At 49.4% G+C, this 12,503-nt stretch overlaps 1 protein-coding gene across 6 annotated transcripts in view; it reads right to left on the bottom strand.

The window, feature by feature from the left end:
- The window catches only part of LOC149358468 (uncharacterized), a 54,018-nt gene that overhangs the window by 10,486 nt on the left and 31,029 nt on the right, over positions 1–12,503 (bottom strand). For 5 of the 6 annotated variants that reach the window (XM_089570535.1, XM_089570536.1, XM_089570537.1 and 2 more), the window contains 3 exons: positions 8,391–8,594; positions 4,702–4,874; positions 262–600 (listed from right to left, as the gene is read on the bottom strand). In XM_089570535.1, coding sequence (XP_089426661.1) covers positions 262–600; positions 4,702–4,874; positions 8,391–8,594 — 716 coding nt within the window. The remainder of the gene's footprint in view (positions 1–261; positions 601–4,701; positions 4,875–8,390; positions 8,595–12,503) is intronic. The other variant, XM_089570539.1, reaches the window with a different exon arrangement.

Raw genomic sequence — 12,503 nt, 5'->3', positions numbered from 1 at the left:
AGGGCCCATGCATTCGCACACACTTTTTATCACTCATTTTAGGAAGGAAAAGATGGAAGCCAAGAAACATGAGGTTGCTCAGCACTTTTTAAAAGCCTTTCGCATTACCCAAGGCGATCGGCCCAAAGGTAAGGTGTGCAGGTAAGGTGTGCATTCTACTAAACACCATGCACCACGGATAGATTGCCGAAACTAGACAGAAGATTGTTAATACTTGAGACAAACCCTCAGCAGAAAAACGGACTAGCAGGGTGTTCTCACCTCGGCTGGGAAAAGAGTGACCGCTTTGTTGCCACTGTTGCTGGCCTGGAAGCAGCAGAGGCCACGCGATCGTCAGAGGACTTCGTGGCCGACGCTTGCTTTGACAATGTCCTCTTAAACAGCTTCGCAGCAGGGGTGCCCGAAGCAGATTTGTCGTCCCTGCATGCTGACACAGTCATGCAAAACTCCGCCTTGTTTGGACTTTGGGCGTGGACGCTCAGCTGCGTGACGACGGGCGTGTGCTGCATCACTCCAGACTTGGAAGGCGTCGCTGGGGTAGCAACGCCACTAACACCTTCACGCTCCTCCTTGTTGCTTGTTGAGGCGCCGGGATTCTCCCTGCATTTCATGGTGGAGCCCACAGGAATCAAGAACGGAGGTTGGCAGATCACAGCATAGTCTGCCCAAGTTTTGCGATGATGTAGAGAGTATAGACAGAAGGCAAACTCCACTCCTTGGGGACACAGAATAACGCCTCACAAGCACTACAAGCAGATCAGAGCCAAACAGTTGCGGGCAGAATCTAGTGACCTGAAGCACTTCAGCAGTTTCGTGTTACACTTGGCACACCTCGGGTAGTGCTAAATTTTGCCACATGGCACTTAATTCTCGCAGTCGGTGTGGGCACAGCGTCGTCACGTGGCTGTTTCACAGCAGCGTGCCTTCATCTTAGCGAGCGATAAATGGCTCCAACTACAGTCTGGTGCAACTCAAGAATGGAGCAGCAGGTGCCCCGCAAAGGAGGCCCTTCAACCATTGGTGTAGACCCATTTCAACGACGCCCTGGTTAATCCAATTCATCCATGGTTAATCCCCTCTCATCTGCTACTCCTCGGTGATGTCACAGTGGCGGGTGCAAAGGGATTAACCCCAACATAATGACAATCGGTCGACGCCACTGGCTGAAGGGCCGCCTTAGAGGGACATATCCGCTTCGTTGTTGAGTTGTATCTGACTAACAGTACTCTGGTGGTGCTTGTACTTGACAACGGCCAAGCCGGCAGCACAGCCTTCAGACTGTTCTGGCCATCCTGCTGAACCACTGCCCCCATTGCACAAGGGTTGCACATCACCTACATCATCAACCTTGCTGGATAAAAACACATCAGCAGACTGTGCCTTCAAGCAGGCACGGGAGCAGTTTTATCACGCGAATGTCTCACAGAATGCGTCTGCCTGTGCACGTAAGTAATGATATTTCTATGTTCACTAAGATATCAAGGAACACAAGCCTACCGCTGTTCCCATACCCAGGAGTGCTGATTTTAACTTGTTCAGTGTTCTGATGCATCTGGCCAGTTGCTTTTGCTGTCAGGAGACCGACACTCCGTTGCATACACAGCAGGCAACGCTGCCAAAGCTAACGCACCTGCTAGCACAGGCTAAGTGCTCACCGAAAAAATAGTTTGCCATACAACTAAGTGATCACAAGCATATTTCGTTGTGACAAACCTGATGGCTGGTGGCCACCAGTCCAGGTGGCTGGCACCATCTGGACTTCCGTTCTACCCCTTGCCACAATTTCATCCTGAGACTCATGGCGATATGACACGCAGTTGGTAGAGCAAATCGGTCTTACTTAATCTGCACCCAAAAAGTAGTCCACACTCAGTGAAACTTATAGCCAGAGGGCCCGAAGACAGAGTGCCTCACAACTTCAACTGTGATTTTCAATGCTACCACATCATTTTATACTGCTATTTGTTCTCGTTCGAACACTCACCGAAGTTTCGAGAAGAACGAACGATATGTGGCGCAGTAATAATATAGTTTCGCGGATGAACTACTTCCACAGCCTCCGCAGCGCTGACTGATATGTATGAAATGGAGTATAGAGGTTAACGTTGTCCAAAAACAGATAACTGAAAAATAGCTGCAGAAAACCCAGCGATATGTTGCCTTCTTAGAAGGAGCTCATTCACACACTGCTAAAATGAAAAAAGAGCAGTCACAATCAATTAGTTTGGTTTAGTTTATAGGATTTAACATCCCAAAGTGACTAAGGCTATGAGGAATGCCGTAACAAAGGCTCCGAATAACTTCGACCAGCTGTCATTTTTTAAGTACACTGACACTGCACAGCACACGGGCCTCTAGCATTTAGCCTCCACCAAAATGCAACTGCCACAGCTGGGATCGAACCTGCGTCTTTCGGGTCAGCAGCAGAGTGCTGGGAGCAGACAAGATGGGAGCAGACATGGCAGCAGACAGGAAAAGCTAGTAAATGTAATTTCAGACTGCTTTAAAACGAGCATTACGAAAGACTTAGTTCAATGAGCAGATGGGATTGATGCCTTCTGAAACAGCACTTGTCATCGATTGTTTTGAAGTTCCATTCCTTTGAAATGAAGAAACAAATTTTAGACCGAAAGTACTCATGCGCTCGCCAACACCAAGAATCTTGTCATCTTTGGGCCTTGTACCATTGCCTAGCAATAGCGACACAACGCTAAGTTAAAAAGGAATAAAATCAATATCCACGACTGGCACTTGAACCCGCAGCGAAGCGAACAGATCAGCTTCGCGGCTGCTGCACGAGATCCCTAGGCTACCACCGCAGCCGAACATGCCTCATGTCAAACTGCAACCCACTCTCACTCTGTGCACTGCATAGTCTTCTTTGTCCACTAATACTTCCTACGCTTTCGCACTATAGTCAGCTTAACCTAATTAAGACCCTGAAACTTTTACTCTAATCTATCAAGCTTAAAAGGTAAACGTCCCAGTACAAGTGAAGGGTACTCTTTAGAAACAGGCCGGGCCAGAAAGAAGCTGTCTCAGTTCGTGAAGGATCAAAAATTTGCACAACAAGCTCAGGTATAACAAACTATATGTTAGCACCACGTGCTACGGCTATAATTCTTTTCTCAACAGCACACAGCAGAATTTCAATGATACAAATCTCTAGGGGCCGCGAAAAAATTTGCGTCCCCCAAAATTTCGTATCATCCAAAGCGAAGAAAATTCGTATGTAGAAGCAAGGGAAATTAATTTATGCAGATCTGAGCTAACGGGATTAACAGCTGCGTGGTAACAACTCGCTACTCGCAACGCATACAGAGCAACTGGAGATCTCCGCTTAGTTCTCCCTGCGAGTACAGCACGACTAGCGACCGCGGAGCCTCTGATGTACGGGCAGTGTTCAGTGCTCGAGGGTGTGGTCGTGGCTCGAGCATTCGTATCATCCGTAGTGGTGCGGGAGGTAGTTCAGACAATCTGAAATTCTGCACATTGTACACAATCGACTCTGGCCGGGGAATTTCAAGAATTCGTATCATGCTGAAATTTGTGTCAACCGTGTTCCTATCATCGAAATTCTACTGTAATAGGCTGAATCTCTGGGACACTCCCCTGTCCATCGCAACACTTCCGACAAGAAGCGGAGAATACAATAAACAAAAAACGCAAGCACTGCAAAAACCAAACAAGGCATGAAACGGAGCCTACCACAAAATGCCAATTCGGCGGCGTGAAATAAGAGTGCAAGTTAGGCTGGGGCGGTATTCTGCCGGTGTCGCCTTTTGCGACATGTCGCATATGGGCGGGGCCTAAAAAAGTGCTTACAGATGCTCGAAGAAACGGAAAAAGCCGCCGGCACTTTCGTCTGCGGTGCGTTCATTCACTCCGAGAAGCGACAATTTACCACTGCTGATCCACTAGCAGCAGTAGTTTCGTATCTTTTATAGCAAGAATATTTGCCATCACATGACGTCTAATGTTCAAAAAAACGTTTGCAAATTTAATATAAACTCGCTTTACTTCATTTAAGTCTATAAAACACCGCGAAAAAGCTCCAAATCTATTTTTCTTTCGTTCTGGACGGTTGTGCTAGGTTTCGGCTGCGTTTCGGGCAGTTGCAGACGGTAGCAGTGTAGCTGGAGGTGCCATTAGGCTTGCGCGCTCCAGAATCGAGAGCGTACCTAAAAAACTAAGCTGAATTGCAGCTTAAACTTTATCGTCGAAGCAAGGTAAGTCATAGCGAAAAGTAACAACACCAGTAGTTGCCGGTAAACATGCCGACTGGAATCGCAAGGACTGCTGAATTGGCTGAAGCGGGCGGCTCTCGCTTGAAAGGACGTCGCCATGTTTTCACGCCAAGGGCGCAAAAGCCGCAACTGCCGATTGCGTTCGTACGCTAATGGTAGCCCGTCGCCCGCGCGAATCGCTTCAGCGCATTCCGTTGTTCGACTAAGCGTAGTAAATTGGGGCGACGACACGATGACGTAGCAGGAAGGCTGGTCCGTGTCGTCACGCCGCCGTCACCGCGGCTCGAGCCAATCAGCGAAGAGCGAATGCGACATGTCGCAAAAGGCGACACCGGGAGAATACCACCCCTGTACTCAGGTTGCAATGAAGATGCAACGACCAGTAATTTCAGCTTATGGGGGGAGGGGACAAAAAAAAAAGTCAGTCCAATTCAGACCAATCAAGCATCCTCACAGCTCTGAAATCCGTGACTTGTAGATGCGCATTCGAGAGCGCAGCCAGGCGACGGACTCCTTGCTCTTGTCCAGCTCAGCCTTGAGAGAGGAGACCCGGCTCCAAGCAGCTATGGAGTCTTCTTGCTTCTCCGTCAACTCTCGGCGCAGGTCCTGGAGTGCAGTCTCCAGCTCCTGCAATCAATTAAAAAACCTCAAACTTTTAAAACGCATCCTTTCGCAGGCTCTGAAAGGTGCATATAAATGAACCAAATACTGTGTGCGCATGTGTGTGTGTGTGTGCGCATGGGGGGGGGGGGGGGGGGGTCTTAGCTTGTCAGCGCGATCCCACAGAAAACTCCACTTAGGGGGATCTTCCTAAACACTGGGCTAGTCCCTTCCAGAAGAAGAAAAAAAAAACATACCATATTGTGACCTTAGAGAGTAGATGTACATCTGAAATACATTTTCAGCAAGGCCATAACGCATCAACGGGTGGATCATAGGTGGTGGAATTCGTCTACCTGTGTTAGCCAGGTCTTTGGGCTGCGGAACAGGAGCTTCTTCCTCCTGTTTCTTTTCTGCAAGCTAGACAGCGAGCATGGGACCCCAGGCTGCTTTCGAGACTTCAGGTGCTTTCACATCTTTTCTCAGCTGGACAGTGCTCCCAGCTTCCATCGCCATTTCTGGTGCTCTTTACTGGTGCTAATTATTATTATTATTATTATTATTATTATTATCATTATTATTATTGTAATGGGAACTACCGGCATCCATTCACGCGGTGCAACAAAGAGGTGAACGAAGTGCTGTGCTGGTTCCGGAGTGACTCTGGGTGTGTGCCTGCCGTGACGCGTCTTCGATCAACGGCCTCCGACCTGAGCTTCGAGGACGCACCCGTACATTATTATTATAATGTTATCAATAATCTTTGATTTTTCCACCAGAGATGATGAAGGGGTCATGGGTAAAATCCGCTTTTGACCCCTCTACTACTCACCCTGTTTCACCACTGTACATGCGCATGGCAATTGTCTCGTCAAAGAGACAGGTTGGTCCGAGCCGCACCATTGGTGATGGCTTTGAGTGAATGGCCAGTCTGAGTGCAGCACTCGCTTCTTTTTTTGAAAAGTAAAAGGAAGTATGGCGCCGTCTACAGTGGTGCTGGACCAAGACAGCAGAACTCTCTTGAAGAAAAACATGAGGGGACACTTGAGCTCCGCCTTAGGGGTATGACTCAATAACATTAATGGGTCCCTTGAGCGTCCTGGGGTCCTCTTTGCATATCACTTCGCAGACATGGATACTGTTCTTTCACCATCACATGACGCTTAACCTACCCTGAAGAGTACAACAGCACTTTGCCTAAAGCTCATATACCGGGTGTCCCAACTAAATCTAACCAAACTTTCAAAAAAGGCGAAGCGTCCTAGTCCAGTGAAACCAACTCAGGGTTGTTCATAGTCGCGTGACCTAGTCTTGAGTATTTTTTTCGCTCTTCAAAGTTACTTAATTAGTTAAGTTTAATTAGCTAACTTTTTAATTATTAACTTCACGAAGAAAGTGTCCATGCAAAAGTTTTAGATCACCTCGAAAAACCGCTAGTAGTGCTGTTTCCGTCAAGTTACGATTTACGTACTAGCTTCATTTATTGGCCTTAAAAGAAAGTTGTCGTGTGACCAGCTGCTTGCTCACTTCTCTGCCCCAATGTGCACACAAAGTCTCATCGAGGAGAAGACTCCAGAAAAAAAATAGATTTCATTCTTTAAGGCGCGTCTTGGGACGTTGAAGTGGCACAGTTGTCACGTGGAAGCTTTTTCTTATTGTGCGGGTTATGGTTAAAGGCCGGTAAAAACTACTTTACGTAAATATTACTTTGCTGCAAATGTCTCAGTAAGCTGTTTCTCAAAGCGATCTACAACTTTTCCATTCACACTTTGTTCCTCAGGTCAATAATTAAAAAGTTAGTTAATTAATCTTAACTAATCAGTCAACCTTGAAGAACGAAAAAAAATACAGCAGACTAGGTCACGCGACTCTAAACAACCCTCATTTGGTTTCAGACGACTAGGACACTCTGTGTTTTTTAAAAGCTTGGTTACATTTAGCTGGGACACCTGGTATATGCAGAAATGATCATACCCTGGTAGGTAGCTGTTTCAAACACAGCCATCGGTGGGGAGATTGTGACACCCAGGTTGCTCTCCCCGAGTAACCTCTCATGACGAATCATTGGTTTACCTGCCACCTGCCATGGTGGGCAGTTTGCTCACAATCCGCAAGGGCAAGCTGCCACCTGCTCACAATCCGGTGGGCAGGTTGTGATGCAGCCACAAGGTCACATGACATAGGTGGCAGGATGACCACCTGCTGTTTTGCTCACGGATTTTTTACAGAACGGGAGCCATAATGGGCAACCCGGGGGTTTTTCGAGGTCAACGTATTCTAATGAAACTTTTGCCCTATACTTTCCTCTTTGTCCGGATCCTCTCCATCAACTTTCGGAGCTGTGCGGAGATTAACTCCTGTGCAAATCGACTGTAGAGTTTGCTGTTTTCGTGGCCTCAGTTCAGGCGATTTTTGCGCGCAACACTGTATTTGTGATGTCACAAACAGTAATCATAAGTTATTAACCGCTCCCCGCATGAACAACAAGTTATAAGGTTTAGGTTAGGTTATTGAGGTTTAACGTCCCAAAGCGACTAAGGCTATGAGAGACGCCGTAGTGGAGGGCTCCGGAAATTTCGACCACCTGGGGTTCTTTAACGTGCACTGACATCGCACAGTACACGGGCCTCTAGAATTTCTCCTCCAAAGAAATTCCAGCCGCCGCGGCCGGGATCGAACCCGCGTCTTTTGGGTCAGCAGCCGAGCACCTTAACCACTGCGCCACCGCGGCGGCAAGTTATAAGGTTTAAGAGAATGCGTTGTTGGGTAAGTCGGTCAATCATTGTCAACAGAGAACTGTGCACACATAAATAAGGACGAGAAGGGTACACAACAAGCGCAGTTCTGCACTTGTTGCCCTTTGTGATAAATTATAAAGTTTGCACTAGGTCGTATTATGCATTTCATAAACTTAGCCATCGTTTGGAGTCGCTATTTCTGGCTTTCAACAAGAGTATGAGTGTTTTTCAAATACTTTATGTGACATCATCGCTGCATCAACCAAAGCATTGTCTCTGGTCATGAACAGTTTCGGATTCAGTTTGCTGTTTTTGATCTTTCAAAACAGTTCTTGGTGTTTTTAAAAACAGTTTGTTATGCCAGAGGTACGGGGCCCCAAGGAATGTGATGCGATCAATGCCTCATAATAGTGAAAAAACACCAGACTTGCCCTTTAACGCTATCGCATTAAAACGACGGCAGTACGACAATAGGGGCATGCAACTGTAACCAAAGTTGTTTCCACTTCAATCTTTCAGCAAGAGATGTCTGTACTGCTCTTTTCAATGCAAAATTCTGCTCCTTTAACAAACTGTTAGTGTCGATAATGCTGCACTGAGATTTATTTTGCAGAAGAAAAGCAGGCACCATTCTCAAGCATGGTAATAAACCCATGACACCTCCACCCATAACTTGAGCTAGAGTGCAGTTTAGCCAGGAAAGACCATTCATGTCCCACTTCCTTCAGCAGTGCAACATTCAGCGCACTACGCCCACCTTCTCTCCAATGCACTGCGAAGCTGGAATTTTCAGAGAAAGCAGTACCTGCACACGCTGAGCACCGCCGCTCAGCTGCTGCACCTCTGCCTCAGTGTGTGCCAGCTTGTTGCGGAGCTTCTCCGCCTCGGCGTCCAGCACTCGCCACTCCCGCTCCTGGCGCTTTATGGTGGCCTTGGCAGTGGCCGCCTTGCACTCTAGCTCTTTGTACCTTTTATCCGATGACGACAGCTGAGACTGCAAGGAGGCAACCTGCGTGGGACGTGCAAATATGGCAGTCAGCAAAAGTAGTGCAGTACTCAGTAAAAACTACACCAGGAGCTCTTTAGCTCTGGGAGACCCTAACAACTTTCAAATGGTGCTGAGAAACCCCAATGTCATGGCTTCCAGCCGTTCCTAACGAAATACCCATAATCGATTAGTACTGACTGGCTGAGCAGCGGTTTACGATTGGTAGCGAGGCACTGGAAGTGGTAAAAGAACACGTCTAGGGCAGGTAGTGACCGCAGATCAGGACCACGAGAGTGGAATAACTAAAAATAAGAATAAGAATGGGGTGGAATGCTTTTGGCAGGTACTCTCAGATCACAAATGGCAGTTTACCAGTATCTCTCAAGAGAAAAGCATACAGCTCTATCTTCCCTGTGCTAACTAATGGGGTAGTGTCGTGTCCGGTCGCTGTGTTGGATGCAGCGAAAGACGCACACGGTACTTTAAGACTTCGTTTATTTAAAGCCGATGAGGGTGCGACCAGCGTCGACCGAGGCAGGAGCCGAACTGGCCGCCCGAAGAAAGGAGGGAGCGGAGAAGCGTCCACGGGAGGGAGTGGCTTCCCAAAACAGGAGGAGGATGCAGGGGCGCACCATGGGGGGGCATCTGGCGACAGCGTGCGACGAGGGGCAAGTGGTCGTTAGGAGGAGGATGCGAGTGGTCGTTAGGAGGAGGATGCGAGTGGTCGTTAGGAGGAGGATGCGAGTGGTCGTTACACACACAAAAGCAATAAGGGGACACAACACTTCCTTCCCCCTTAGAAAGTTGCCTGGTATCGTGCAGGGGGTCGGCGCTCACGCGTGGAGGCGCGCTGGCTTTGTGCGCTCGGGGGAGAAACACTTGTAGGCTGGCTGTTGTTCGCTGTGTCTCCTAGGTCTGTCCTGGGCGAAGTCTCTTCTCCCGGGAAGAGGTGCCAGGCTATGTGGGAAGATGGTGCACGTGTTCTCTCCGCTGGCGGACAGCTCTCAGACGGCGTCGTAAATCTACGCAGCTGGTTGAGATGTCGGCGTGCTACTGTGCCATGTATGTTGACGAGCCAAGAGCGCAGGCCTATGCGTCTGACAATTGTAGCTTCCTCCCAGCGTGGCTTTTTCAGAAACTGTCGGGCGAGGACGCGCTGCCCCTCATTAAGCGTGCCGCAGCGCGGAATTGCTTTTTCTTCCCGGAACGTCTCTGCCTTTGGCTCGGGGAGGATGGCTGTGAGCTGGGTTCGCATTTCACGCTCGAACATCATTTTCGAGGGGGTCTCGCCTGTTGTGCTCTGAACCGTCGTGTGCTGCTTGAAGAGAAAGCGCGCAAGGCGGCGCTGCAGCGAGCCTGTCTGATCTCTTTCAAGGGCGCGTTTTAGCTCGGCTACGTAGCGCTCGGCTTGTCCGTTTGTCGCTGGGTGGTAGGGGGCCGATGTAACTGATGAGATCCCGTTGTCGCGATAAAACTTGAGGATCTCCGCAGACACAAACGGTGTTCCGTTGTCCGACACTACCTTGCGCGGCAGGCCGAACGTTGCAAATAGTGATCGGAGGTTGTCAATGACTGCTGCCGAAGTCGTCTGTCCCATTTGCCTTATCTCAAGCCACTTTGTGTAGGCATCTACGACCACAAGGAAAGTGCAGCCCTCAATTGGTCCTGCAAAATCAATGTGCAGTGTGTGCCATGGTGTGTCTGGCTTTTCCCATTCTGGGACAGGAGCTTTCGGCGGGGCGCTCCGGCTGCTCTGGCAAGGCTTGCATTCTCGCACCACTGTTTCGATGTCGTTGTCAATGCCAGGCCACCACATGTAGCTTCTGGCACACTTTTTCATTGCAACGATGCCCCGATGTCCGGCGTGGATGAGAGACATAGCTTGTGCGCGTAGTTCTCTCGGCATCACAACTCGGGACCCAAATATGATGCAGCCGCGATGGGTGCTCAACTCTGTAGCTCGCCTGCGGTAAGCGTCGAAGTTGTCCCCTTTGAGTTTATGCACGTTGCCTTGTTGAACAGCTGTGTAAACTAGCCGGAGAGCTGCGCACTTCTGCGTAGATGCTGCAACTGTGCCTGCTGTAAGCGGAGGTTCTGGCAGTGCTTCGAACATCAGAACGTCTCCTGGTGGAAATGGTTCGTCAACAGTTGCGTCTAGTGGCAGACTGCTTAGCGCATCGGCGTTTTGATGTTTACTCCCATTGCGGTAGACCAGAGCGTAGTCGTACGCTGAGAGTTTGATGCACCAACGTGTCATTCGCGGAGACAAAGTTGGTGGCATAGGCCTTAGTGGTCCCAGAATGCCCAATAGCGGTCGGTGATCGGTTATAAAGGTCACCTTCCGGCCGGCAATGTACTGGTGAAAATGTGTCGCCGCGTAGACGATGGCTAGCCCTTCTTTGTCAAGTTGCGCGTAGTTGCGTTCTGCTTGCGACAACGTACGTGAGGCGAAGGCGATGGGAGCTTCCCTTCCTTGCTCGTCAGTTTGCGATAGAACCGCGCCGACTCCGTACGGTGATGCGTCGCAAGCCAAAAGCAGAGGCTTCCTTTCGTCGTAGTGGCGGAGGACTGTACATCTTCGAATCAGGTCTTTCAGGGCATCGAATGACTGCTGATGGCGTGGCGACCATGTCCATGTCACATCTTTCCGAAGGAGTTGGTATAAGTCGTTGGCCACGGTAGCTCTTTGTTCCAAGAACCGGTCGTAGAACGTCAAGAGTCCGAGAAAAGCCTGTAGCTCCTGCTTGTTTGTTGGAGCTCGTGCTTCTGTGATCGCTCGCACTTTGTCCTCGGTAGGGTGAATGCCTTCCGCATCAATTCGGTGTCCCAGAAATTGCACCTCTGGCACCGCAAAACAGCACTTCGATTTGCTTATGCACAAATTAGCGTTTGCTAGCCTTTCGAGAACGAGCTCTAGGCGCACTGCATGCTCTTCAGTGGAAGTGCCACTGATGATGACATCGTCAAGGTAGACACAAACTCCTGGGATGCCCTGAAGCACTGTCTCCATGAATTTTTGAAATATGGCCGGGGCTGCAGCTACGCCAAAAGGCAGTCGCTTGACTTTGTACAAGCCTTTCAGTGTGTTAATTGCCAATAATTCAGCAGTTGACTCGCTCACCTTCAGCTGCTGATACGCCTGGGTGAGGTCCAATGTGCTGAAGACTCTTGCGCCACGCAGTACACTGAATACTTCTTCAGGTGTCGGTAGCGGGTAAGAGGACGCTTTAGTCGCAAGATTGACGGTGCTCCGGTAGTCTCCGCAGAGGCGTATGGTTCCGTTCTTCTTGCGAACTACGACAAGTGGTGTGGCCCATTCTGAATGCTGCGTCGGCTCGATGACACCTTGCTGCTCCAGTTTGTCCAACTCTTTTTCAACTGAATCTCGGAGAGCAAACGGCACCGGCCTGGCCTTCAGAAATTTGGGTTGCGCGTTGTCCAACAACTCCAGTGTGACCGGGGGCCCTTCGTTTCCTGGAATCTCTTCCGAGAATACTCTTTCGTATTTCTCTTGCAGTTGCTCAACCATGTTCTGGCTCGGCGTCTGGTGTATGCCGCATATCATCACGCCTAGTGGAGAAAACCAGTTTCTCCCTAGAAGGCTTGATCCTGTGCCCTTCACAACAAGCAGAGGTAGCGTATGGGTCTGGCCGTTGTAGTTAACCTGCACGTTGGCAGAGCCCAATAGTGGCAGATTCTGTCCTGACCACGTTCGCAGGTGCGTGTCGTCTTGTTGCAGGGCGGGTGCGTCAGATGGCCATGAAGTTCGGAACGTGTCCTCACTGATCAGAGTACAGGCTGCGCCGGAGTCCACCTCGAACTTAATCAGCTGGTGATGTACGCTTACTTCTGTAAAAATCTTCGGTCGCGTGCCGAGATTCATGGTGTTCAGGTCGTACAACACAGATGGTGTTGCTGATGTTGTTCCAT

The sequence above is a fragment of the Amblyomma mixtum genome, chromosome 2 (assembly GCF_055824585.1).
Source record: "Amblyomma mixtum isolate Tamu chromosome 2, ASM5582458v1, whole genome shotgun sequence".
Taxonomy (NCBI): Eukaryota; Metazoa; Arthropoda; class Arachnida; order Ixodida; family Ixodidae; genus Amblyomma; species Amblyomma mixtum.
This window is presented reverse-complemented; position numbering and strand designations above follow the sequence as displayed.